At 43.4% G+C, this 27271-nt stretch overlaps 1 protein-coding gene across 2 annotated transcripts in view; it reads right to left on the bottom strand.

Annotated features, from left to right (window-relative positions):
- The window catches only part of dync1h1 (dynein, cytoplasmic 1, heavy chain 1), a 30191-nt gene extending 2994 nt beyond the window's left edge, over positions 1-27197 (bottom strand). The window contains exons 1-72 of one of the 2 annotated variants that reach the window (XM_044166582.1): positions 26812-27197; positions 25436-25523; positions 25048-25221; positions 24654-24909; positions 24354-24540; positions 23968-24239; positions 23638-23865; positions 22808-23461; positions 22216-22638; positions 21869-22048; positions 21553-21702; positions 21263-21409; positions 20925-21065; positions 20570-20746; positions 19998-20108; positions 19753-19872; positions 19391-19630; positions 18983-19138; positions 18762-18875; positions 18549-18659; positions 18246-18455; positions 17937-18083; positions 17662-17828; positions 17286-17459; positions 16760-17114; positions 16458-16652; positions 16088-16370; positions 15883-15983; positions 15513-15672; positions 15024-15264; positions 14750-14933; positions 14385-14597; positions 13941-14179; positions 13664-13820; positions 13337-13561; positions 12971-13201; positions 12693-12833; positions 12315-12548; positions 11806-12012; positions 11526-11647; positions 11195-11360; positions 10829-10992; positions 10520-10649; positions 10254-10387; positions 10006-10120; positions 9759-9920; positions 9427-9641; positions 8862-9066; positions 8537-8710; positions 8252-8371; positions 7355-7475; positions 6525-6720; positions 6044-6161; positions 5737-5952; positions 5424-5636; positions 5046-5173; positions 4750-4903; positions 4475-4621; positions 4117-4267; positions 3683-3936; positions 3330-3464; positions 3139-3233; positions 2848-3022; positions 2604-2679; positions 2235-2395; positions 2025-2136; positions 1857-1917; positions 1652-1775; positions 1381-1494; positions 1081-1251; positions 620-837; positions 379-482 (exon numbers count right to left, since the gene is read on the bottom strand). In XM_044166582.1, coding sequence (XP_044022517.1) covers positions 379-482; positions 620-837; positions 1081-1251; positions 1381-1494; positions 1652-1775; positions 1857-1917; positions 2025-2136; positions 2235-2395; positions 2604-2679; positions 2848-3022; positions 3139-3233; positions 3330-3464; positions 3683-3936; positions 4117-4267; positions 4475-4621; positions 4750-4903; positions 5046-5173; positions 5424-5636; positions 5737-5952; positions 6044-6161; positions 6525-6720; positions 7355-7475; positions 8252-8371; positions 8537-8710; positions 8862-9066; positions 9427-9641; positions 9759-9920; positions 10006-10120; positions 10254-10387; positions 10520-10649; positions 10829-10992; positions 11195-11360; positions 11526-11647; positions 11806-12012; positions 12315-12548; positions 12693-12833; positions 12971-13201; positions 13337-13561; positions 13664-13820; positions 13941-14179; positions 14385-14597; positions 14750-14933; positions 15024-15264; positions 15513-15672; positions 15883-15983; positions 16088-16370; positions 16458-16652; positions 16760-17114; positions 17286-17459; positions 17662-17828; positions 17937-18083; positions 18246-18455; positions 18549-18659; positions 18762-18875; positions 18983-19138; positions 19391-19630; positions 19753-19872; positions 19998-20108; positions 20570-20746; positions 20925-21065; positions 21263-21409; positions 21553-21702; positions 21869-22048; positions 22216-22638; positions 22808-23461; positions 23638-23865; positions 23968-24239; positions 24354-24540; positions 24654-24909; positions 25048-25221; positions 25436-25523; positions 26812-27061 — 12994 coding nt within the window. In that variant the 5' untranslated portion in view covers positions 27062-27197. Of the gene's footprint in view, positions 1-378; positions 483-619; positions 838-1080; positions 1252-1380; positions 1495-1651; positions 1776-1856; positions 1918-2024; positions 2137-2234; positions 2396-2603; positions 2680-2847; positions 3023-3138; positions 3234-3329; positions 3465-3682; positions 3937-4116; positions 4268-4474; positions 4622-4749; positions 4904-5045; positions 5174-5423; positions 5637-5736; positions 5953-6043; positions 6162-6524; positions 6721-6912; positions 7109-7354; positions 7476-8251; positions 8372-8536; positions 8711-8861; positions 9067-9426; positions 9642-9758; positions 9921-10005; positions 10121-10253; positions 10388-10519; positions 10650-10828; positions 10993-11194; positions 11361-11525; positions 11648-11805; positions 12013-12314; positions 12549-12692; positions 12834-12970; positions 13202-13336; positions 13562-13663; positions 13821-13940; positions 14180-14384; positions 14598-14749; positions 14934-15023; positions 15265-15512; positions 15673-15882; positions 15984-16087; positions 16371-16457; positions 16653-16759; positions 17115-17285; positions 17460-17661; positions 17829-17936; positions 18084-18245; positions 18456-18548; positions 18660-18761; positions 18876-18982; positions 19139-19390; positions 19631-19752; positions 19873-19997; positions 20109-20569; positions 20747-20924; positions 21066-21262; positions 21410-21552; positions 21703-21868; positions 22049-22215; positions 22639-22807; positions 23462-23637; positions 23866-23967; positions 24240-24353; positions 24541-24653; positions 24910-25047; positions 25222-25435; positions 25524-26811 lie in introns of both variants that reach the window. The other variant, XM_044166581.1, reaches the window with a different exon arrangement.
- Between the last annotated feature and the right edge of the window lie 74 nt (positions 27198-27271).

Genomic DNA, 27271 nt, shown 5'->3' with positions numbered 1-27271 from the left:
CAGCTACACTGTGTGACTACGATATACAAGACTGCAAACAGGAGCTGCTTGTGATACCATAGAAAACTGACTGGTGAAGTGAAGCCATGAGAAGATGAGAGATTAGCAGAAGGAGCACCTTTAACATATTCTTTGCCACAACACACAGTATTCTGCCTAAAGCAGATGCAAAAACATAACATCTTGTTGCACTGAGGCACCCTGTCAAAATAAAAGTAAAGAGACTAGAATAGAGAGAGAGATGGTTAATGGTCTGCCATGTGAAAACATGAAATCTGATCAGATGAAATGAGGAAGAAGAATAAAGATGCGTTGTGATCCAGTTACTGTGACAGAACACCAGAGTACAGATGATCAAGATGACCGGCTGTGGCGTACCCTGAGTGGTGAGCAAGACCTTCTCAGCATTGCTAGGCAACCCGAGCCAAGATGGAGTCTGAGTGTCGGGAAGCATCTCTACCCAGTGCATGAACTCCTCACGCCTGTAACAAATCAAAATCATACATAATTTTTTATCTGTTTGAGGTCATCGGGAAAACATTCATTCAATATTAATAAACTTTTATCCCTTTAAGAGCTGGAATACACTTGTGAGAGACTATTAAAAGCCATTACTGACCGAATGCCATCAGGCATCTTGATGTCCTTGTGCCCGTCAACCTTGAGAGCCAGTTTGAACTCACTGTCGAAGCTTCCCTTGGTAAAGATGCGATCCAGGAAGGTGTTGAGCAGACGCTGGTCAAACTCATTGTCAATGCGGCCACCATAGATGGACTGGGCCATCAGAGTTTTCAGAGCTGCCCAGGGGATCTTGTCTGGTGCAATGTTTTGACGACCCTGTGTGTGTGTAATAGTGTGACAACGTTGTCATATTTTTAACACATTGTCAAAACTCTACTAATTATGTGATTTATCTGATGAATTTAGTATTTCTAAAAAAGTAAGAACTATATGAATGTATGAGTTATTGATATTGAAGAAGATAAAGAAGAAGAAGACAAAGAAGATCTATTGACAACAAATAATTCTTATGCTGACACATTCAAAGCACTGTATATGATTTCTGAAATAATCTCCAACCTTAGCAGTGTCGTCCAACCAGGTGTCAATGGTGTCACAGGCAGAGCGGAGATCAGACTCTCCAAACTCATATTTCTTGGACCAGCCCAGTGGTGCATAACGCAGTCGCTCCTGAATGACTGCATGGAACCAAGCCAACAGGAAGTAGAGACGAGCACGCTCGTTGGGAGCCTGTAGAAACATGGGGGAAAAAAAGTCATTAAGATAGCAAATGTGGAGAAAGTGCGCAGATAGCATTGATGGTAATGATTGAGGTTTTGGTGGAAAAGTGAGAGTGTATATGATGGTAAATCCAGTCACCTTGCACATGCGAGCCACAGGGATGCTACTGAAGGTTCTGAGCATGTTGGCCTTGACACCAGGAGGAGGCTCAAACACAAAGATACGACCGGCACGAAGCAGATTCACTGGCACCTGGCAGGAAAACACAGTACTGAGACTTTGACGAGTGAAAGAGAAAAGCAACTTTGCAGCTAGAAGTGAGAATTAATTCACAGCTGTGCTGTCACTAAAGTCTGCATTATCAAGATTATGAAATGTTGGACATATGTTTATGAGTGACGTGGTTTACCTTGGGGTTGATCTCCATTGTCAGGAAAAGCCTGAAGCTGGAATGAGGCTGCATGGAGTGGAGCTTCTTTTCCAGCTGCATCAGCCACCCGGGGGCCAAGTGGACGTTCTCCAACATCACCCACCTGCAGGACGACAGTCAGGATATCAGTAAAACAAAACAAAGTGTACATGCTAAGAAAATACACAGAAAATACATTACCCACCTGCCAGACTTGACAGCAGTGTTGATGTCTCTGTCTGCCTTATTGAAGCCCTCAGCTGAACCTGTGGACAGTGTAAGAACACAAACGGGTATCAACAATATCCTCACTGAACTTTTTACTACAGGATCTTATTTGTGTGTCAAGAGTATGAGCTTATGCCTTCCTTACCAATAGAGATGGAGGTGATTTGTTTGTTCTCCTCAGTAGCCAGATCTCTGACCAGGCCGCTGGCATCATAACCAGGTACAGAACACATCAACACTGGAGTGCTGGGCTTCACCTACAGACACAAGAGAGGAATGTGAGCAACAGATTCAACAACACTGACAACAGCATAGCCTCTGGAGAGAAAATGATTGAAGAAATATTGGTTACTACCTCGCTATCCACGATATTAGCCAGGTCAAGAGGCTGCTCAATGATGTTCATGAAGGTCTCTCCCAGCACCTTTGAGACAAAAATGTGCGACATAGCCAGCAGGCGGTCAGGGCGGAAGGCCTCAATCAGCAACAGCTGGTGCACTGCCTGGCCAATGGGAGCTGAGCAGGGAGTGGTACAAGAAAGAGCAGACAGGTCAGAGCAGGTCATGTATACATAGAATATATACAATAAAAAAAAAAATAATAATAATAAAAATAAAAATAATAAAAAAAAAAAAATCAATATTTAAAATCAGTATCTGCTTGGCCTTAACATTTATGAATCATTTGCAAAAGATATAAATAATATACAAGTCTATATACTCACTAGACTGCTTCTCCTCTGACCACAGATAAGGAACAGAGAGCTCTGGAGTGTTGCTCTCAATCCACATGAAGAATTGCTAAAGTAAAAGTAAGTACAAAGCGATAATGATCACTGATATAGTTTGCACTCAAAGAAAGCAATTTATTAAGAGGTATGCTTATAAATAAGTTTAGTTCATGTGCAGCTTCTGTTTAATTATCACAATATAAGTGATACCAGATTGCCAGTATCTGTCAATACTTACCTCATCAGCCTCAACTTTGTCCACCAAGTCGTTGAATGCTTGCAGGCGACTGAGGCGGACCATGGCTTCACTCTGGTCAGTGGTCAGACCTTTCACTTTGGGCAGTGACATGCCATTCAGAACAATCTCCTTACTACGCAGGAAGTGCTGGAACTCTGCATCATATGAAGGCTCACTGGAAAGAGATGGGTTGAAATTAAGAGTTATGTTGTCTGGTGTTTCTGAGAAGCCTTGTTTTATGTATTACTACCATTGGTGGTATATCAGTGTAATATTGGCATACTGGTTTACCTGGTTATGCCCTTTAGGCTGATCTTAGCCAGCAGCATGGCAAAAGTGATGTGATCCTGGTGCAGCATACCCCTGGCTGCTCTGTTGAACACCACCTACATCCAAAAAACAGACATAAGCAAATTATGTCTATTACAAATCATACCACCAAAGAAAAGGAGCCTATTGTTTTCAAAATGTGTGGTTCAAACCTGGAAGAGGTCCTTGGTGATGACATCGAGTCTCTGTGTATGATCGCTGATGCCCTTGAGGTTGGGGTTCTCATACAGCACTGTGTGATAGGTATCCAGGAAAAAGTGAAGGGAGTACTGGTACAGGAAGTGCATCTGGAGCAAGATACAAACAAGGATTTGTTATTAAATGGTAATTCTGCATATATTAGACAGCATAAAAATAGGATTGATAGTATGTATAATTTAGAGTTCTTAACTTAGTGTGCATGTGTTTAGCGTTTAGCGAGATTAAGACATTAAAAAGAGAATCTATAGCCAAAAAAGTAAAAAAACAAGGATTGGGTGAAAGAGCAAGTTAGATGTGTCCAAACCTGGTTGAGAGACTCCATGGTGAAGTAGATGCTGCTGCAGGCAGAGGACAGAGTCAGGTATTGCTGTGACACTGCCTCCACCTCTGCCATGACGATATCGGTCTCCTCCACCTTCCTGGTCACCTCAGCTGCTTCCTTCTTCAAGTTCTCCAGCGTGGTGATGATGGTGTCATCATCAAGGATGCGGCCTTTAACCTCATTGAGGGCCTGTAGCAGTGATTTTTCCAGCTGACGCAGGCGAAGTTGGAACTCACCTACAAGAAACAGGGCAACAGTTGTTGATTGGCTTTTGTCATTTCACTGAACTCCTTTTGCACCGTGACTCAAGTCTGAATTAGCCTGCATCCCAGTCAGTCTTCATCATCATCATCATCATCATCATCCCCAGCTGTGCCCTGTCATTGTGTTAGCACATCAGCCATTTTCTGTCTCACCCTGCAGTTTGAGGAGGTCGGAGCGTTTCTCATCCACATCAGGCCTCTCAGCCTTTAGGACCTCGTTGAGACACTGGCTCTGAAGGCTGCTGCGCGTCACAGTGAAGTTGACAAATGTAACACGAGAACACAAGTCTGGTGGGAACTCGACCTGCATACACAAGGAGACACCATATAACACATTAACTTCTTTGTACTATCATTTTAATGAGGGAAATGCTTCATTTCAGTCTAAGATGAAAGCAAATTAACATTTTGATAGACTTAGTTAACGTTGATGTATACATATTAAAATTAGTTAAATACTGTAATAGTCTTACATTATCTATAAATAAAACCTAAAAGATAGTCTACTCACTGTTGGGTCTCGTGTAGAAAGGAAGATGACGAACGAAGGTGACAGATCGATGTCCTGGTCTCCCAGGGTGATGAGGACACGTCCTCCAGTCCTGCGGACCTCTCTGTTCAGCACCGGATTTAGGATGGGGTCGTAACTTTCTACATCCTTAAGGGGGGAAAAAAAGAATAAATGACTATAAATAAACAAATCCTTGATGTATATGAGGGCCTTGGACAGTGAGCAAGTAACAAGTGCACAATAAAATGTTAGCAGTGTGAAGTAGCTGTTCATACCTGGACCAACAGTGGGTTTCCGAAACGCAAGGCACTCTCCAGGTTCTTCCTGAAGGCATCATCCAGGAAACTGGTTCTGGTGATCTTGCGTTCTTTGTACTCATTCATTATAAACTCTGTGGCTTGGCCTGATGGATCGATGATTAGCGGGTACCTAGAAAGGGCAGTAGTATAGAATAGATCAACATGGGAAGTGAAATCAACTCAAGGCTAATTAATGCTCAGGATTGCTTAGTATTTTCACAAGAGTAATAAAACCTAAAAACATTACAATGGCAAAAGAGAATGATACTGACCTGTTGAACCTCTTGAGCATGATGGCGTTCTCAGTGCACAGGTCATCAGCTGGGAGGGAGTTGGCTTGCCAGCGGAGCCTCTCATCAGCGTTGGACAGGTACTCAGTTCTGGCAATGTCCGTACGGAACTGCGGGGAAAAAATTACGCCAATGGGAGTTTAGAATAATACGTCTTCTGACATAAAACGTAAAATGTGGTTGTGCATGTGGTAGATTTTAAAGTCCCCAACATATGTGTGTGCCTTGAGATAATTGGAGTACAGCACCTTTAAATTCACTAAATCCTAAACTCCTACATATATTTTGGTAATGTGAATGAGGCCAGGGTTTATAGGTTAGATGATCAACAATGACTTTGTGTATCAGAGCTTTAACTACCTGAATGTTGGCCTGCTGCAGGTGGTGAGACCAAGTAGTGAACAGGTTCTGTCTCATCTGCTGTTCAAAGTAGCCGGCATAGGTAATGAAAGCTGCAGAGAGCAGACAGTCTCCAGCGATTGTGGACATCTGGTTCTTGAAGGTCTCACTGGTCTTTTCCCAGCGGTCCCTTTCAGCTGACAGACTCTTCAGTAGGGCTGTGCTGCGATTCACCTGGGAGGAGAGAGTAAGAGTTCCGAAATATGCTGCAAGATACAGTTCAAACTGGATTAACATGGGGAGGGAACTAAATGATGGTTTGATGACAAGTTACCTTAGCCTCGACAGCAGCCAGGTCGGCCTTGATGGCCTGGGCCTCTGAGATGAGGACGGCGTACTCCTCCTTGTAGCGAGCGATGCTAGCCTCCAGGTCTCTGATCATCTGCTCCACCTCTTCTGCCTTTGTCTTGTTGTCTGTGGCGTCATCCTCAAGCTTCTGCAGTTCATTACGCAGAGGCTCCACCCGCTTCAGCATGTCAGCATAATTAAGCTAGGGGAGTGGTAGAACATGGTTTACATTAAAGGAGTGCTATCTTTACCAAATTATTATCTTCATTTTCATATAGTTTATGCTTCCTTACCTGAGCAATTGCCCATTTGACCATAGGTCCACAGGCCAGAGATGCCCTGTTGACTTGGTCATAGTTGTAGCTTGGGTTGGAGAGGTAGTTCTTCTTCATCTTCTCACGGATGGAGTCACTGGATAAAGTAGAAATAGTCCAAGAAATTAGAATAAAACACTTTAAACAGTCTAATACTTGAATGTTAAGCGTGGAACAATGATCATGAATCACAGGAAATGAAATATGAAATATTGCAGAGGATCATTTAAATTTTGTTTGGGGTGGGGAAGGGGTGCGATTTCTAATATCTTCACTGTGCGAAATGCAAAATCACTGACAAGATGATATTACCATCAGCTCATTTTCTGATTCAGCAAAATCAACCGATAAGAAATCTAAAATCAAATTCTGATCACAGGTGCCACTTGATTAATATACTGATTGATTAATATAATTTGTGCTTCCATTAAAGACTAGACAGACGTTCTGACACCAGTACCTCATTTCCTCAGAGGAAAAGTTGACTATGCTGCTGATGAAATTGTCCCTGATAATAACTTGTCTGATTTTTTTCCAGTCATTGGTCTCTTCGCCCAGCATAAGGCAGATAGACTCCAGGGCCAGCTTGACTGCAGCTGGGGGATTGGTCATGGCCCTCACTTCTACTAGGTGCTGCCGCTTAATAGAACTCACCGCTAGTTATGTGGAAGGAGGAATGTGTTTGAAAGAAAGAAGTAGTAAGAGGAGAGAGAGAAGGGAAGCATATAGGGCCAAAGAGGGAGGGATTTCAAACAGATTCAGGGGTTGAAAAGTCAGAGGAGAGACAGAGACAGAGAGGGAGAGAGCTTTTAGTTAACAATTGCAGAATACATTCTTTCTTATTTCACCTGATCTCTTCAGCAGAGAAGTTAACAATAGTGGGGATGAAGTTCTCCCTCATGATGATGGAACGGATCTGCTTCCAGTCAGTCGTACTCTCTCCCAGGAGCAAGCAGATGGACTCAAGGGCCAGCTTCACGGCTGCGGGTGGATTGGCCATGGAACGCACCTCCACCAGGTGCTGCTTCTTAATGGACTTAACGGCTATCAACATCAGGTGAACAAGGATGTGGATTATGACAAGGAAGGGGCAGTGATGAAGGGAGGATGCAGGTAAAGATCAAGTTGTTAACCCGGAAGATCTTGCACCATAATGTGATAACATTGTAAGAAAAAATGGAAAACTTTTAAAGATAAGTAGTGTAGCACACACAAAGACTGTCATACTCAATCGGTGACAACAAATCAAATGCACTATAAGGACTGCTGTGAGAAAATATACTACTGTACCATTCTGAGCCTCAATAACAGCAGGCTCTACTTGGTCCAAGTCTTCTTTGACACTCAGCTGTTTGTCCTTGATCACCTCCTGCTGCTTGTACACAGCTTCCTGGATCTCCTGGCTCATCACCTGGAATCACAATATTAACCGTATAGGAGTATAGTTTGATGAATCGGTTAATCCAAATGTGAATGATCCGATTCTTTTCAACGGCTCTTTGATACGAACGAACAGGGAACAGAGTCATACTTGGTGAGAGCCGTTCTTTTAATGGTTGTGCCCAAATTTCACTGCCTGCCCTAAATCCACTCCTCTTTACGTGAAAAGTGTACCAGTAACGTTACCACAGCGTGATAGCGGGTCCATTTGATTACTACTCCAGCGTAAGCTGGTGTCGCATCAGCTGGGTGGAGTTAAAAAGTTTTCTAATAATAAGTGTAAGCAACTTTATTTACATAACACTTTTCATACAGAGGATAAACTCAAAATAGTAAATTCACTGACAAAGCAGAGGGATATGGCGTCACCTTGTGTAATGTTTACAGTGCAGATTGTTGACATTAGGTCTGGCAATACAAGTAATTAAGTGCTGCTAAACCTAGTCCACACATGCGAAATGAAATCGGTGGGATGTCTAAGTTTGAATCTGATCCAAATCTTACCCTATCATTAACCTAATGATTATTTTGCAGATAAACCTAGTAACCCTGCCCCCTAAAAAAAAAAAAGAAAAAAGAATGTCAGAAAGGAAAGGAGCCATGAGATCTGGCTCCCTTCAAAGAGCCATAATTCCCATCACTACACTGTACTACAAGCTAAAAAAATAAATAAATAAAAATAAAAAACACATTACCAAGAGGTTAGGTTTGTCTTCAAGGAAAAGGGAAGAAAAAAATCCTGTGTACCTTTTTCTTTTCAGCTTCCTGCTGGTCTTTGACCATCTTCTTCAGCTTGTCATTGGCAGCAGCGTTCTTTGCCTCCAACTCCTGGCTCTTGATTCTCAGGTCACGACGAAGCTCCTCCACCTTGATGAGGATGCATAAGTACAATCAGGAAGTCAGACAAGAGCAAGCAGCAGTTGGCAAGCACTGACAAATTACACCGTCTTGGTTGGGGAGAAATAGGTGGAATAAAATGGCACTTCATCTATGTAAGCATATTAAATTAAGTAAAATACAAAATTACTTTACCTGATCGACAGTCTCCTTGATCTTGCGGAGACCAACGTTGAGGTGCATCTGCTGTTCCTCCAACTCGCTGCGTTTCTCATTGAACAGGTTGGCATACTGGTTGATAAAGTCCAGGTAGTGGCGAGGAGTAATGGCCATCGTGTGACCACCTCGCTTAGCCAGACGGTTGTTAGCCTGTGTAGAGTTAACAATACTATATGAAGTACGCTTTAGTAAACTAGAAATCCTGTAAACTCATGTTCATTTAACAAATGCCCAATTTATATTAAAGCAAACCACACAATCACCTCATTAACCACCAATGCAAATTTGGAAACATCCCTACCTGGTGAAGTGTCTGGTGTACAAACACACAGCCATTGACAATAGCCTCACGGTGAGATGGTGGCTGGGGCAGTTTGTCATAGACGATGGGCATGTAGTCTGGCACCTTGTAGTTTGGTTTCTCCAGATCCATCTTGCTGGTGAACTCCTTACCCACCTGATAAAGGGCCTCTGTCGACCAGTCTCCAAACCAGTTCAACACACACCTAACACAAACAAAAGTTTTCAGTTAAAGGTGGGGTATGAGATTCTGGAGAAATCCAATACCATGACAAATACCTTGATATAGAGCAAACAACGACACAGCAAGTAAAGTAACTAGTGTTAGCTAGGTTGTGGGTTAGCTTAACTAATAGCCAGAGAGGACGAGATGGTTTCCCCAGAGCCAGCACACCAGCTCCAGATAGCGATACTCACAACTCTCCTGCTACTATAGCAAACATCACAACAACAGCATATACTGGCAAACTAGAAAGTAAGCTGAATATCCGGGTAGTGTCTATTCCCTGCTTGCCAATGCTGTAATCAATTGATTCAAGCTCAGTGTCCACCATGTGTCTCTGTACCTGTTGAAGAGGGCAGGAGATGTGGCAGCCCTGTCCTTCAGGCCCTCTGATGAAGGGTTCATGGTGAAAACAACATGGAGGTTCCTGATAACCTGGCTGGTGAACCACTTGTACAGCTCCTCGTGTGTGTCGAGCATCAGGCCCTCTTTCTGGGCTCCCTCCTTACACTGAGTCATCAAGGTGGCATACTCATCTCCCTCAAACAGGCCAGGAACCTACAAAAAAACGGTAACATTAACATATTATGAACCAGAAAATGAGGTATGCACAATCCAAATAGATATCTCAGAAAACTTTATGCAGTGTTGTCGTCTTGTTCCCCAATTAGTTACCTCTCCGTTGGCCAGCAGTGTGTTCATTCTCTCAAGGAAACCAGAATCCAGCACGTTGGACTCATCCATGATGAAGGCAATTTTCTCGTTCTTACAACCAGAGCGACGCAGAACTGTACGCAGGTCCTCATCAAAGTCCTCTCCGGTGTATTTCCTGTGTACCTGAAAACACACACGCAAAAATCAATAAATACAGACAGGCAATTGTAGTAATATGGCTCCAAATATCTTCACGTGTTGCACCAACCTTGATCTGGTATACACTAAGTCCGTTCATCCAGGCTACGAAGCGAGACAGAGTAGTCTTTCCTGCTCCACTCACACCGATCAACAGGAGATGGCCCTGAGGCTGACGGAAGATTCTGGAGGAGGATATACAATTTTTAAAGTTTATTCCAAAGCAATTGTTTCAGACTCTCATTTCTTGATAACTTCTAGACTAACACCAGATGAGAAATCAATCAGCAGCCATGAGCTAAAGAAGCGGTCACTCACCGGTCAATTCTGAGGACGTGGTCCAGCACCTCATTGAAGAGCACCAGAGGGACGTCCAGCTCCTCTTCATAGAAGACCTTCAGACGGGCCTTTACATAGTCCCTCAGCTCCTCCTGTTCCACTGGGATGTAATCCTGCATTTACAAAACAACAAACTCAGTGAAAATGGAAATGAAACGGCTGGAGACTTGAGGTCCATTCTCAATATTTCAGTATCATTACCAAAGCAGGAATATCACAGCATGATCAACCTGTTCCAGGTTTACCTTGGAGAGCCAGTTGCTGTAAAGGATTGGCCTGTTGAGAGCCTTCTCCTTATCAATGTTGGGGAAGTGTTTGAGAGCAACCATGTCAATATTTTCATCTGTCCATCTTCTCTCTTCATCGCCAACCAGCCTGGAAAAAGGTTTAAGACGAACCACATTATCGCCAAAATTATCATTCTTTAAATAGTTGTGCATTTCTTAAGTGGCAGACTAACTAACCATGTGAGTCCCTTAAAACACTATCAGAGTAGATAAAAATAGTCTCTTCATTGAGTGGTAAAGCTCAGCCTCTCAGAAACGTGTACTCACCTGTCTTGGAAGAGACGGAGAGCTTCATGGGCCCAGATGCGAATGAGCCCTTCTACAGGCAGAGTCTCAAGTGGCCGCAGGGCCTCGAAGATCCCCCTCACCCAGCGGGTCATCTCTCTGGGAGAGTAGATGTAGTGAGGCTGAGTGTCCTGGGTGAACCGCTCCTGAAGGGAAAAAGGGATTGAAATAAGACATGCGAACAAATTACTAATAGTGTGAATGAAAGGACTGAAAAGTGATCAATAAAACATGCATCTTGTCTCTTATTTGTACACTAGTTTCCTGTGACACTATTAAGTAAATCTGATGTTTACATATTTGAGTTTATTTAGATATTTATAGTAGATATTTAGTAATCTTCTTTACCTGAGACATGGTGTAGAACTCAACCATAGCAGCGGTAAGAGGCTCAGCATAGGTACGTAGAGAGGGGATGAGGCGCAGCATGGCACGGTTGAAGGTTCCATAAATCTGGGTTAGAGAGGCTGGACCTGGATAGTCCACGTACACCACAGGAACATGACGCAGGAACCTAGGCACAGCACACCACATGGCCACTGTTAGAGCTTGTCATATGCAATTTTTGTAAGTATCATTTAAATTTTTGCAAAAAAATTAAAATCAGTTAATCGTGGTATTAATTATATTATTGTTCTAAGGTATAAAGTCTACTACTGTGCACTACTGAGTGCTGTACCTGTGTGTAAGAGGTTTTCTGCCAGGGTCAGTGGGAGGATTACAGGCTCCAACAAACTGGATCCTCTCCAATTTGACCCAAGTCTGGTCTGAGGTGCGGTAGAAACCTCCATGTTCCACCATCTGCAAAGAAAACACAACAGGGGAGCCTTAACATACAAGGAGGGATACCAAATTTTATGCTGCCATGATTTCAGTTTGCACACTTTAATGTCCCATAAAATAGCTAAATGCAACAAGGGAAAAGGGAAAATTTCAGTTTTTTAAACAATGTATCATACCTGTCTGAGGAAAGAGATGACTCTCTGTGTGCCATACTTGTCCATGTCTGGCAGATTGATCTCATCACAGAACAACACCAGCCACTTGCCCAGCTGGACAGGGGCGAGGACCACACCGTTGGGGGTACGACGGTACTCACAGTAATGATCAAAGGTCTTCAGCAGCAGCTCTGGGGTGGTGGCACTGGAGAAGTTCAGACCTACAACCTGATAGAGAGGAGGAAACATTACAAATGTTGACAATTACAAAATATTTTTATCATTTTAACCCACTTTATTCATAGTCATTCAGCAGTTTAGAATATGTAGATATTCTAATATATACACATTTTGATATGTAGAATGTACATAATCATTTAACATAAAATTTTAAGGGTAGGTAAGAGCTTTCTGGTAAATTTAAATTCCTAGTGATGTAAAAGGATTACAACTTATCAGTTACAAGGTCAGGTAAAACTGATTTTAAAGATTTATAATCAGTTTTTAAATTCTTTCACCCAGTCTCTCACCTCCATATCAGGCAAGGCTCTGAGGGCGCTGAACAGAGTCATAGTCTTTCCAGAGCCGGGAGGTCCACACAGCACCAGTGGTTTGTGCTCTGCCAGCCATGTGTAAAGCAAAGCCTCATGGCGAACAGTATCCAGGGTGGGAACCACGACATCGGGGGATGCCACCTTGTGGGTCTCTACCTCAATCTGAGGAACCTTGCCCTGCCAGGACTGCCACTCACCCGAGATGCACACCTGCACGACGCACAGAAAACGATACAATGGTTAAGACTGCAGTAGTTTTGATTCAGAGACTTGCAGATACAGAGAATTAAACATTTTCTTTTAAATTTACTCAAGAGAACAATCAATATCCGTTTTAACACTAAGAGGGTGTACCTCGTAGTCAATGATAGGGACATTGGGAGCAGAGGGGAGGGGTACAGTGGTGATGCGACGAATATATTCTCCAAGCTCAGCCCTCATCTTCAGCCGTCCGTCACCAGAGAAGGACCACAGCACAGCGTAGATCAGATATTTCTATAAAAAGATAATGCCACAAAATTAAATCACTTTTAAAAAAGTACACATATTTTTGCAATGTTTAAGTTCTAAGTTGATATAACAACAATGTATGCTTCTTTCAGTTATACAGAGAGCAGAAAGCAGAACATTACCTGCATGTATTTCTCCAGCTGATCAATGGGCATGGGGAAGTCAGGGTGGTTGTTGTTGTAGAGCGCCACATTACGGCAGGCCTGGTGCAGCATTGAGAACAGGGAACCCAAGCAGCGCAGGCGGGTGAAGTCCATGATGTGCTCCATCTTGGAGGCATGCTCTAAGGCCTTGATCACCAGGCCTGTGGAGGTGAAGTAAGGCTGCAGGGTAGCTGCAGCATCGCGCTGGATCTAGTGTAAAATTTGTGATAGGACATCAGTAAAGAAGAAATGTCATAAAATATCCTTCTTGAATGAATTGCTGCACATTTTCCTTGCTTAAGAGGTCTTGTTTTTATAATAGTGTATTTTCTTCCGCTTAACTACCTGCAGCATTGGTGATGCAGTCTCTTCCTCGTCATCTGTGCCCTTCCTCTGGCGCTGAGCTTCATCCTCTCCCTCGTCCAATGGGATGCTGCGAATGCGAGCCAGGAAGTGGTTGAAGATCATGTCAGTGCTGAGGACATCCTCACTGAACCAGACCATACCACAGCGAGACACAGTGGCCAGGGTGGCGTACTTCAGGTCCTGTACTTCAAACATTACACGCACCTAGAGAGAGAATAATTTCAGGTCAATACAGCATGCTTTCACCAGCTTAGACTATAATGAGACAAAAAACAGACATCTGTGTTTGAAGTGCTGTGCTCTTACATTAGGAGGCAAGCTGAGACGCTCTCCATTGGGCAGGGTGAGCAGCTTGTTGTCATCCAGGACAGAGTTGAGATTTTCAACCCACTCAGGGTCAACATCACCATCAAAGATGATCCATTGACGCTTCTGCAGTTCACCTCGAACATTGTCAATAATCCTGAAATTGAAAGAAAAAATATTTTACACCACAGTTATTTTTAAAAAGTTCTATTTAGCAAGATAAAGATGAACTGAGTTGATTTATACCCTTAGCAATGAAAGGTGTTACAGAACTCACTTCCTGAGGATGTGTGTAAACAAGCCATCAGTCCATTCACGGGTGTTGGGGTCCAGGGTTCCATACAGGTGGTCCTTGCTGATGGCCTTGGGATCGATGATGTGGGCCACGCCCTCAACACCCTCCAGCCTCTCCAGGGCCTTGAGTAGCACCCTCCATGCCATGGTCTTCCCACTACCTGAAGGTCCCACCATCATCAGACCGTGGTTGATCTGTGTGATCTGGTATAGCTGGAGCACCTGGAAGGGGACGAATGTCAAAGTTTCAGAAAATTTGAGTAACTACTCATTATGCAAGCACCTTGAATACTGCACTGTCATGCAGAGCAATTTGATCCTAGCCCTGTTGAGGACTTCTATATCTTTAGGAGTGGGCAGGGCTGTATAACTTACTGTTTCTGGGCACACTCAATAGGATATATGTTGACTCCATTTAACCACTTACCTTTTCTACCCACATGCTGCCCACATCGTCACCGTCTCCGTAGGTGAGGTACATCTCACTGCAGACTTTCTTCAGCTCTTCCCTCAGAGCAGTCATCTCTCCACGGTGGTACTGGACTCCAGGGAAGACATCTGACAGCAGGCTGAACAGCAGAGGGATGTCCTCCGCCACCAGCTTTGGAACCATGGTCTCGCACACACTCTGGATCAGGATCTACAGTAACAAGACACAGACTGAGTGAAATAACCATTCGAGCTTGTCAAATTTCTAGCTGGATTCTGAAAACAGACTTGCCAGAGCTGCTAAAATTCATTAATAAAACAACACAGAAACTTCACACCAAGTCCTACTATAATTTTCTATACCTCCTGTTCAGGAAGGTTCTCAGCGATGTCATTCTCATCAACGACCTCTCCACGCTCTAGCTTCTCCCTTTTGATCCTCTGGATGCGCTCACGCTTGACATTACCAGCACTGATCAGCACGCTCTTGAGAGCTCGGAGGCCAAAATCGTAGTGACTCTGGGACGACAGCTGCTCATCGCACAGCCTGAAATAGAGGCAAGGGATAAATTCAGAGAAGAAAGACCTCTCTAAATTCTCTCAAAGCTAATGTACATTTTTCTTTAACAGTACATACTTGAAGAAGGGCACAATCTTCTTGGCGAGGATCTCGGCTGTGCGGAAACCTTGAGAGTACAGCATGACCTGGGCAATGAGCTGGCGGTCGGGCTTGGTCATAGCCAAGCTGCGGAACAGCTTCTTTAGATTGTCAGGCAGGTTGGAGCGGCCAGCGTAGCCAGGATTCATGGTGATAAAGATGGCCATGTCTGGACTCACCTTCACCTGCTTGTTCAGGAGCTCCGTGGTGACTGGCACACCTGAGGGGGTGACAGATGTGTAGTTATTTACAATGCAGTTCTCATGTAAAATTTAAAAAGATAAAAAAGATTTTTCTCTGTACTGTGTAATTTTTTCTAAAATGAAGAAAGCCATTTTGTTGAACCATCTTGGACCCATCATTTTTTGGCAACTGACCTTCAAAGATACTAAGTTGAATCTGGACATTCTCGTTATAAGACAGTCTCTTTACATATTGTGACACCCAAGTTCCCACACATATACATACTCCTGTCTCTGTTGGGGTTGCTGTGCTCCCTCAAGGCCACCTGGATGTACTGGACCTGCTGCGAGACGGCAGAGAGCATTCTCTCCTCCAGACGGTTAAACTCATCGAAACAGCCCCATGCTCCTACCTGGCACAGACCCACGAAGATACGACCCATGGCCTAAAATAAAAAAAATTTAAAAATAGGAGGTCAACAAAAGAGATTTATAAGTTAGATGACCAATATCAGAAACAGCTACATCCTATTTCTTTTTTTTTTTTAAAAAGCAAATGATAATCACACGATGTGTAAGGATTTTACGGATCTCTCGTGATGTGTCACCGTTGTCCTGGCTATAAAAGAGCAAAGAATCTGAATGCAGTTATGTACCTGGAAGTCAAATGTCTCATCACAGTTGAAGACCAGGACAAAGCGGCCCAGCTGGTGACCAAGAGCTTTCACTGACTCAGTCTTCCCTGTGCCAGCAGGACCTAGATAGAGGAGGACAAACTCAGTGAAGCTGATTGTTTTATATGTAAAAAAAAAAAAAAAAAAAATCTCCATTTCTTATGTGTACCAAAAAAAGCTTCCATACCAAATGGTGACCCTCCAAGGCGGGCCTCCAGAGCCTGGGTCATGGTGAGATAGCAGCGGTCTGTCAGAGGGGTCTGGACGAGCTTGTCCTGGACACCTAAGTACTCAAAGCCATAGTTGAACTTGGCATTGGCCATCTGAATGGACAGCTGTTGCAGGACATCTGTCTGCTTGGGGTCAAAATAGAAGCGCATCTGGCAGAGCCACTCAAAGGACTTGGGGTTGTCGATCTTGTTCTTGATCAGAGTCCTGGTCACATCACGTTGGTGCACTAGCTCAGTGATCTAAGATGGAGCAGAAGAGGGATTTCAGACACACTTTTTAAAATTGGACAACATTCTTTTAAAACTGTACTTTAAAAACTCTCTAACCAGGTGCTCCAGTTTCCTCCTGCGGAGTGGAGGCTGCTCCATCAGCACGGTGTCAGCCAACACGTTGAGGGTGGCCTCCACATTTGACAGCACTCCCTGCACGAGTGTCATGTCCCCACCACCAGAGATGTTGGTCAAGGCAGACTCGATGTTCTCAGACCAGGCGATCTGAGTGGACAGGACCACCAGCTGGGCCTGTGAATAGAGGAAACAGATTAAGTAAAATCACACTAACACATTTCCTGATTGCCATGTATGTTGAATAACTAACTGTGTGAAGAATAAATGCTCTCAATACCAACCTGGTAACGATCAATCCAGTTGATGTACTGACTCAGGTCAATGCCTGTGCCCTTGTTGAAGGATATGACCTCTGTGACAGACTCAGCTAGCAGCTTGGCCAGCGTCACCCTCATCTCCTTCTCCACCAGTGTCAGCCACTCATTGATCTTGGGGTGCTGTGTGATGGAAACTGGTGTCTTGTAGAGAATCTCCTCACCCTCGCGAGAGGAAATTCCCAGCACCTCAGTGTTGTCCTCGTTGAGCAGAATGCTGGAAACACCAGCAAACATCTTTTTGAAGTGCTTCTGCAGTTTGGCCACATTCTTGCTATTGCCAATGATTTCAAGCAGGTCTTCGTCTCCCACAAAGTAGAACCTGGAAACAAAAAGAGTGTGATGGATCAATTAAGAACAGTTAATAAATTAATATATGAAATCGGTGAAAGTGATTCCAAATATTCAACATAATCACAAACTTCTAAGTTTTGTGTTTTATATGCACACTGACAACAATGCACAGTCCCTTCATCCTCTATCCTCTTCTTACCTGGGGAATGAGGATCTTTCTCTCTCCAGGTATTCTCCAAGGGCTTTCTGGATTTTTCCCAGAAGGTCAGCAAGTCGCTCCAGAGACCTCTGTACTCCCTGTATGTTCAGCACATCCATCACTAAGGGAGACTTTGACACCTTCTTCATCAGTGCCAAGAACTCTGTACTGATACTGTGGAATAAAGACAGAGAAACATATTAAAGTAGGTGCTAGTAGAAAATATTGTTACAGTGGTAATTGGGGGGTACCAATATCTTTACTAAGCTTGTCACTTTATAAAAAAAATAAATAAATAAAATTCCTGACCGTTGGACTTTACAAATAAATTCTGGTTTGTTAAAATAAAGTGTAAAAATAACAGTCCTTTATTTACCTCTGGAATCTCTGGGTTTCTACAGGCAGCAGATGTTTGATGTCAGCACTGCCGGTGAAGATGCCTTCCAAATAGACCCAGCGACGCTGGACATCAATCCAAACGTCAAACAGAGCCATGATGCGATTCAGTTTGTCCTCCCAGCTCAGGGCGTCTTCCTCAAACACCTGGGAGAAAAAAGGAAGAAGAGCATGGTGTTGATGCAGTTCTGAAAGCCTAAATATTATATTATAAAATTTACCGTCTTAATAAACACAACATATAATTCTGTTTACCTTGTAGTATGGAGACAACTTCATGGCAGACACGCTGTTAATATGTTCTTTAACCTTGTTGAAGAGGTCATCCCAGCCTCTAATCAGACGACACTTGTTCTGGTAGTTCACCAGGTCGAGCTCATATGAGTTCCACACTTCACGGATCTGAGGACCAAAAATCACAGAATTATTATTAAAGAAAGTCTACAAACCAGAGAGTCATTTTTAATCATTGGATTGGAAGCTGTAGATAAAAACAACTGTCAGTTGCCCCCTGTGAGCATCACAACTACACTGCATAATCTTTTAAGGGCCCTCCCTCTTCACCTGTTTGAGGAACTCCTCCAAAGCCATCTCTCCCTGCGCTACCAGGAGAACGTCCTTCACCACCATCTCATTCTTCTGCAGATCCACATCCCAGATCTGTCCTAGGGTCAGCTCTGACGGGACCCAGTTTACATGCAAACGCTTCATCAGCTGCTTCCAGTGGCGGTCCTTCAGAGCCTCTGATTTCAGTTCAATCACCAACATGTTAACCTGGTGAGAGAAAGGAACAGGTAGAGAAGTGAATAACCCAAGTTTTCTTGTGAATCAAAATGTGTGCTTAGTGGGGAGAACTAGCTGCCTGACCTTCAGGTATCCTTTAAGCAGCCTCTGGACATACTCGTAGGAGGCATACTGTCTCAGTCTTGCTTGGAAGTTCTTCAGCTGGTTCAGAAGAGCATCCAGACTCTGGCGAAGCTACAAACACAAAAACACCAACACAAGAATAGCTATATGCTAAGAATTCACAAATTAACAATAAAGATTCAATGATCTGAATGATTATTGTAGATTTGTTACCTTGCGAGGCTGTACAGACACCCATGGCTGCTCTTTCATCTGGTCGATCTGCTCCCAGACCTTTGACAGCTCGGACCAAACCTCCTTCAGGTCATGCAGCTCCTCTAGTGCCACCTACAAGTCGCCACAAAGACAGAAATTACTCATAAGAAAAGCATTTGTTTTTTTTTGCTATGATAGGTGATAAAAAATGCTTTTATGTGAATGTTTGCTGGCATTACCTGCACCCTCTCTTCACTGCCGCTGAGCAGGCCGGTGTCTGTAAGCTCTAGGGCTTCTTTGGCTCTGGCACACTTCTCCCTTTCATCCTTCAGACGGCCAAAGTTGCCCTCATAGATCGTCAGAGACTGAAGAGCCTCCTCTGGACGCAGGTTACCCTAGTGAAACGGATTACAAGTTAGACATAAAAAAATGCCAAATAATTCAGTTTAAAAAACGTTTTTTGATGATTTTTTTCAAGTTATTTCTATCACAATAGCAAATGCTTCATCTGCTGTACTTTTCAAATAATGTTTTTCTAATTTAACAATTAGCAGTCATCAGTTCTATGTCCACCGAAGGCCTGACATATGGGTGACTGTACTGTATATTGTATTTCAAATTTAATTAGATGATTTAATTTCTCTTACAGCAACTGGTTTGGTCTTCTCCCAGTCATTGAGCAAGTCAGTGGTGCGGTTTTCCACAGCTTTGTCCTCCTGGACAATTTTCAGTTGCAGGTTGGCCACCTGCTGCTGGATAGCAGTATCCTTGCGCTTCATTATGTCACTGAAGGCACCCCATTCACCTTCGATGTTGTCAATGTAGAGCCAAGATGGAGGGAACTGGAATCTCTGCTTCTCCAGCAAACGCTGTCCATTACGGAACAACTGGGGTAAAAGGAGGGAGAATCTGATTAGGACCCTAAAGTGTTTTTCTTAATGCATGCAATGGTACAAAATAATGAACAAAAGGATAATGAATGTTTTAGAGTATTTATTTGAGTACTTACGTCCACATTTTTCTCAAACTGTTTGATCTTGCGCTTCAGGGTCTGGACATATGTTATGAAGTTGACAGCATCTGAGGTGCTAGCCGTGTCCACAGAATGTTGCTCCAGTTCTTGACGGGACTATAGAGGAAACATAAAAAGAGAGGTGATAAGAAAAAAAAAAATTAGTTCATAGAATAATCTTCTAATCTGTGTCACTGATCTGGTCAAAAGATTTTTTTTTCCTCAATCATATTATGTGTTACCTTGGAGATCTGGGCATGGAAGTCCTGCATGTTGTTGCCAAGCATCTGGCCAAACTTGCTGAGCACTTCTTTGTGCCAGGAGTCATACTTCAAGTTCACCTTGGACTGGACCTGTTGTCAGGGACAAATAAAAACATTTAATAAAAAGCCCATAGACGTACAAAAGAATATGGTAACACTTTCTGTGGATAGTCCGCATAAAGATATTTTAGTATATTTAGTATTTTTAACGTTTCGACTGTTTCGCTTTTTCTGTCGATGTTTAACAGATTATCAATAGAGTATGTGACAGTTCATGAACATACTTTAACCGAGATGGAAGAATATTTATTGTACAAGATGGAGCAGCAAAAAAATATTACAAATAGAATATAACATTGCATTGTAATGAAACAAATTTGCACAAATAAGAGGGTTTATGTCGAAGGGACCTCACGCTTCTCTAAAAATAATGGTTAAAAATGTAGAAGTATAAGATTTTGTATAAAATGTAGTCTTTTTCTGAAGACCGTTCCGTGTAATGAAATTTAAGAGATCGCCATACAGCACCTAGAACTGTCAGTCATTATTACCTTGCCATAGTCAATGACCACAGGTCCAAACTCTTTCCGTGTCTCTGCATTGTCAAAGGTTCCACGTGCTTTGCGGATCTGGACCAGCAGGGCCTGCCACTTGGTGAGGTCTTCACCCAGACGGTTGTAGATGTTCTCAGCTTGCATGTCCCACAAGCACTGGTACTGCAGCCACACCTGGACAGGGACAACAGAGAAAATAGATGGATACTCACAAACTAATATACATGATAGTGTATAGTATGCATGTTTATGATTTAAAGACAAAAGAAAACAGTAATTTGGCATTTCACTTCTTTAAACCTGTTCCTCAATCAAAGTAATTCTATCAGCAGTAAAATAAGATAACTCTTACCTTGACATACTGCTCCACCTCATTAACAATGTCTTCGACTGCATTATAGGCCTCTTCCAAGGCTGCAGGGCCATCTGGCATCCTGGTCAGGGCATTTCTGTAGAACTTCTCCTCCTCTGACAGCTCGTAGTGGACTCCCACCTGGTGAGGAATGACAATCCATACATCACATCTGAACTAGAATAAAATATAGCTTATTTATGTTTGGTAGATAATCAGTTCAAAGTGGCTTGTATCTACATGTTTGCATACCACAGACATTCTGACATGCATTCATATCATGACTTTCTGCAGTGGGAATCACAGCCCTACTACTCAAACTGTTCAGACATCCCTACCTGGTATCTCTGGCTCTGGATCCTGGGAAGGGAAAGGATGACCATCTTCCAGGCAAACATCTCCTGGTAGAGCTTGTAGCGACAGTCTTCAATCGGTGGGTTCAGGTAGATCACCTGGTTAGTAATCCTCAGCTCATGGACAACATTCTGGGAAAATAAAATAATAGATTAGTTTGTTATAATAGATAGTCAGCTGTATCCAGGAATCCAAGGTTTTATAAGTAATGTACAATGATTAAAAGAAAACATGGCATAAGGCAACACAGAGTCACTACAGTCACAATGGCTACCTTGATCTTGGGCTCTCCTCCAGGTTTGTGGCTCACTTGTGGCGCCTCTGTGTCCATGTCCACATCAGCTTTGTCCTCTACCTGGCCACGGAGCACCTGGGTCCAGGCCTTAAGGCCAGCCTGCAGACGCACTCCCAAAATACGTTCAATCTATAAAAACAAAACAAAAATCAGTCCTGTTTGAAAACCATTCAGGCCAGCCACATGTAAGAAGAAACAGAGGTTGAAATGTATTTCCATTCTGACTCAAAACGGTTGCAATCTAACTGTATGAGAATAACAAATAATCCTTGTATTGTTGCGTTGTGGTGCCAACCTCAATGTCGAGCTTGTTGACCCAGATGGGCAGGTTGGAATAGGAGTGGAGATTGAGGTCGTCCACAGCCTTCTGGACTCGGTTTAGGATGTCAGAGAAGGTCTTGTTGTCGAACATGCAAGTGTCCAGAGAGCGAACCTCAAGATCAATTTTCTCCTCAATCAGTAGGAGGTCGTCCACCTGGAAACAACATACAGCAGAAAATTAAAAAAAACAACAACACTCAAATTAATGTTTGGGACAATTAAACAATAGCACTTGCTTCATTCTGAAATGAGACTGCGGAGAGTCTGTACTTATGCAGGATGTATGTAACCATTTTATAGTGACAGCTCCTCCACACTGACCTTCTCCTGGAAGTTGAATACAGTTTCAGCCAGCCTCTGAACATAGGGATCCAACTTGTAGGACTCCCAGACCAGAGTGATGCCTTCAGTAATGAGAGCCTGAACCTCTTTCTTGAGCCCAGCCACCAGCAGGGAGATGGAAGACCTCTCCTCCACCTTCTCACAAGTGCGCTCATAGGTGCGCACACTTTCGATCAAAGAGATGGCAAATGGGTACAGCTGGTTAGCTTGGTGGGCTTTGTTGACGATGGCTAAAGGAACACGGAAGCTCAGCCACTTGAGGTTGCGGACCTCTTTGGACAAAGTGATGATCTCTGGGAGGAAGTTGACTTTAAGCTTGAGCATGTTTCCAGTACGTCCACGGGCACGAGTACTCTCGATTGTGAAAATGCGGCCAGACACACCAAGGTTACGCTGCTGCACCTGATTTACAAAAGAAAAGAGTGACAAATATTCAAAACCACAAGAGTTGACAAAACATTGTAAGCATTGTAAGAGAAGCAAAAATTTCTTTCAAATATTTGAGAAAAATGTCAAATTACTAACATTTAAAAATACTATACTATATTTATGTCTATGAGCAACTCCATACCTTGCGAGCCCAGTCATCGAATATCTCTTGAGTATTGAGTTTAGCCCTGAAGCTATCTCCATCCTGCTTCAGCTTCAGCCCCTCCACATGGTTCTCCCAACCTTTTCCCAGAACATCCTCCACTCTCTTCATATACGCAGTCAGCTGACGGTCGATTTGCTTGGCCCAGATGATGGAGCCAGACACAGGTGGCAGGTCTCGAACATGGCTCATCTTACAGGCCTGGCTTTGAGGATACTGCACTTTGAACTTGTCATGCAGTGACTCAATGTCATCTTTCACACGCTGGATGAGCTGGGTCTGGTACTCCCGGATTGCACCACGGATGTGGGGACGGACAAAGAGAGCATTGAAGCGGGAGAAGATGCGGAACATCTCGTTGGCATTCTTGGCAGTTCCCAGCTGATCACGCAGGCGGGCAGTGATACGCGTTTCCACGCGGTCAATACGTTCATCGTAGCGCTTCATGGCGGCTTCCCAGGCTTCCATGCCTTCCTTAGACACATCAAGGCCATCGACCTCTTTGACATTCTCATATGCCAGGTTGACCTCCTCGATAGCATTGGCATCAGCAGCATCAAAGAGAACTCCAGCTACCTTCATGTCTTGAGGCTCAACCGTCTCTCCAGGGGCATGTTGTGGCACAGCAGACACCTGGAGACAAAAAGTTAAAAGAATCAAATCAATCAATCAAGTCTGTATAAAACCAGATATTAATTCCTATTTTGTCAGGATCTACAGGAAGACATTAAAAAGGAAATTAAGTAAATAATAGCAAGACATGCTAGTCAGTTCAAGTGTGGCCATTACAGACGCTGATGGTACTTTACCTGAGGCCTCAGCACACGGACGATGACAGCCCTCAGCTGCTCGTGCTGCCTTCTGAAACGTCTCATGTGATCCAGACGTGATTGGAGCTTCCTGTGGGCGGGGCTCAAACGCCACACCATCTTCAGGTTCTCCTCTCTCTTTCTCTTCACAATGTCCCTCAGAAGCACCTGCAGTTTCTCATACTCATCCTCCCAGGTCTGGAACACCTCAAAGCATGCCACCATCACCTGCACACAGAAGTATAATATTTTGAGTAGTAGTAAGAATGTACTTCTGGGGGAAAAAATACAATAGGTTTTAGTTTATGGCAGAGACCAAACCACACCAACCTTTTCAAATTCCTCGTAGGCAACATGCATGAGCTTCCTGGTGCCCAACACCTTGAGGAGCTGTGAGCTCAAGTCCCTGGAGATGGCCTCTACTAGACGCAGTGCTCTCTGGATAGGGTACTTGGTGTTCCTAATCTTTTTCAAGTGAGTGAATATGGCCATCAGGGCCTGGCGGATCTTATCAAGCTCCGAAGCAGAGAGTAGGTCATTGAGAGGGAAGTCCTTCATCAGAGGATTGTAGTCATTGACAGTTTCCACAGCCTGTTTCAGACCTGTGAGGAGAGGAGAAAGGATAAACAATGAATCATTCTATATTCAATACTGCTAGTAAAGGCAGCAGTAGTGAAACCAAGAAACTTTTTTTCCCCCGACTGGTTGTCACTCACCAGTGTCGGTGTCAAAGCTGACAGTAGCATGGAAACGTTTGCCATGTTTGAGGATGTCCAGTGTGAGCAGAACCTCAGGGCTCTCTCTCTTCTCCTGGATCCTGTTGAGGGCTCTCTCCAGATTCAGCCAGAAACTGATCTCCTGCAATGCTGTGCCTGAAGCTGGGTCACGATCGAGCTTTGTCACCTGACAAAAGGGTGTGTGGAGGAGACAAATAAACCCAGTGGTGAGTATAAGAGAGAAAATATTTTTTAATATATCTGTTATTATATGAAGTATAACAGCACTATTTTGTTTACCTTTTGGATCTCCCTAATCCAGCGGTTGACTCCAGATTGCAGCTGGTTAAGGAAGGTTGGATCCTCCACTTTGTCTCCAAAGTCAGTGACCTTGGGCTTCTCCCCACGCTCATAGCACTGCTTGGCAATGTTTGTGATGTTGGCATGGATAAGTAGGCTGATCTCAGGAATCTCAATGTTCTGCTGCAGATGGAGAAGGCCCATCTCCAGCTCAGCAATCTTTTTCTCCACTGAGGGAGCCATCTTATCCCCATCTCTAGAGGGTTAGGACAGAGATTGTAGTGCAGATTAATTCTCCATCAATGTTACATTATTCCTCCATGCTGAATTCATGATTCAGTTAATTAGATTAAAAGGTTTTATCAAAATATAAGACACATTTTAAAAAGATTACCTGTCTGCCTTGCCAGACTCGCGGATGTAGGACTTGAAGAAAGGAGCGACAGCATTGCTGATGAAGGAGTGTAGTGTCTCATAGGGAGAATCCTCACTCAAGGTCAGAACTCGAACTTGGGTTGATATGGGCTTGTCTGCATCAATGACGCCTGTCCTCTTGATCAAAGCCAAGCTGCAGGGGAGAAGGGAGTGAAAACATTCATAGTTTAGAATTGCCAGTACTTAACTGGAAGCTGAATGCTATGACGTAAATTAAAAATTTTCTTTTAGAGTACACGTTATATGTAGAAAGGGAGGTTTTGTTTTTCAGTTTTACTAATGAAATCACATACAGTTGCATGGCTGAAAAAAAGACCTTTGTTCAGTGCATTAGAGGCCTCATTTACCTGTTGGACTTGATCCCATAGTGTATGTCAATGCTGATGTTATAAGTGATGCACTCCTTTTCCTCCTCTCCTTCATCTCCAACGTCCTCTGTGTGAAGAACAAATCAAATTTAAGTCTTATCTGAACAAGCAAACAGACAAGTCATGAAATCATATTCTTCACATTGCCGATCTTAATCAGTGATCAATGAATGTTTGCAACAGCCATTTCCCACACTGAAATCAAGATATATCATTAAGATTCTCCACTAATAACTAAAATGTGGCACATTACTACCAAGGCAATGTTTAGCACCACCATGTAACACTTCATGTTACACATCAAAACAGTCCTTTTTTTCTATATTTAATTACCATCATATCATCTTGTCACGTAATCAAAACAGGAATCGTATACCATTACATAGCCTGTGTGCTGAGGTTTTTCACCATCAAAGTTACTATTATGAGACTTGCTCCAAGAAGTAAGGACTGGTTATTCAAGGCCACTAAAATTACTCTGCTGCTAATAGTAAATAAATTATTCGAATGCTAGCCAGCAGTTTATCCGAGTATAATAAGACATGTCACAGTAGGATGACAGTGCAATCTTACACTTTCATCTACTTCCATTCATCTATGCCCCCCCCCCTTGACAAGTGAGGTCATAGCTTGTAGGAAATGACAGCCATCTGCAGATACTGCACTCTCTGCATTGCAGCAGCAGTATTCTTAGTGCAAAAACATGATTAGGCTGGGGCAGTGACTCTCTGTCTGGGAATCCAAAACCTACAGGCTCAGACTCAGAGGCTGGTCATGTGCAGTATCAAGGAATCAAGGTTTAGCGCTCATAAAACATTTGTAAGGGCATGCGGGGCTGAAGCGCAGGGTTAATTCGCCTGGAGGAAACTGGATATAATATCTTCATTGACACAACCTAGTTCACATGATAAACCCCCAAGAAGGTGCACACAACATGATTTGCAGTTATTACAAAGGATTCATTCTCTGAATATCTATGATTGTGGTGCTTGTGTAACTGCGGCTAAAGTTAACCAGTATCACGCCTTAAAATGAATGCTAACATTGACCACCTGCATTGGATTGCATTATGTTGTCATTAGTTAGCGTTAGCGGTTTTCCCCACCCATTGTGGCGTTGTTGCTTTACAATTTAAAAACGTCATGGATGGAGAAAGCAAGCTAGGTTAACATTATTATTTAGCCGTCTGTAAAATAATACTAGCTCACAACGTTAATTTAGCTAACACTGGATAGAGATAGAGATAAAGACATTTCACTGGTGACGAATGTAATAACTAACGTTACAGAATACGAATGGTCCTGTTATGAAAATCATATTATCTAGCTTAGCAGACCGTTTCTTCTTAAATGTACCTTTGAGTGCACATCTCTCGACCAGGATGGTGTGAAGTTGGGGATCGGCCAGAAATTTCCTCATCTGCTCCACAGCGCTCTTCTCCTCCAGGGCGGTTTCCAGTGAGGCCGGGGCCTCGCCGCCATCTTCCAGGAGCAGCGGTACCAATTTCCGAATATGCTTCTGCAGCACCGAAGTATCAGCGACCGTTTGAACGGCCGACACCTCCATGGTGCCGGAGTTTTCCTCCGTCCCCCCACCGTCAGACATTCTTTGAAACGGTCAACGACGACCAGTCTCGGTGTGAAAGTGAACAAAGAAACGAGGCTGACGTTATGTAGCTAACTGACTGCAGCATCAACAGAGGCTGACTGCAGCTGTCAAAACGCCGTGGCAGTCAGGTTTATTTGCGCAATGGATTGTGGGACTTGTCGTTCAAGGGCTGCGTATTTCACTGGACTATTACTAGCCGAAAACTAC

Source organism: Siniperca chuatsi, linkage group LG15, assembly GCF_020085105.1.
Source record: "Siniperca chuatsi isolate FFG_IHB_CAS linkage group LG15, ASM2008510v1, whole genome shotgun sequence".
Classification (NCBI taxonomy): domain Eukaryota; kingdom Metazoa; phylum Chordata; class Actinopteri; order Centrarchiformes; family Sinipercidae; genus Siniperca; species Siniperca chuatsi.
Note: the sequence above shows the minus strand (reverse complement) of the source record. Positions and strands in the feature narration are given on the sequence as shown.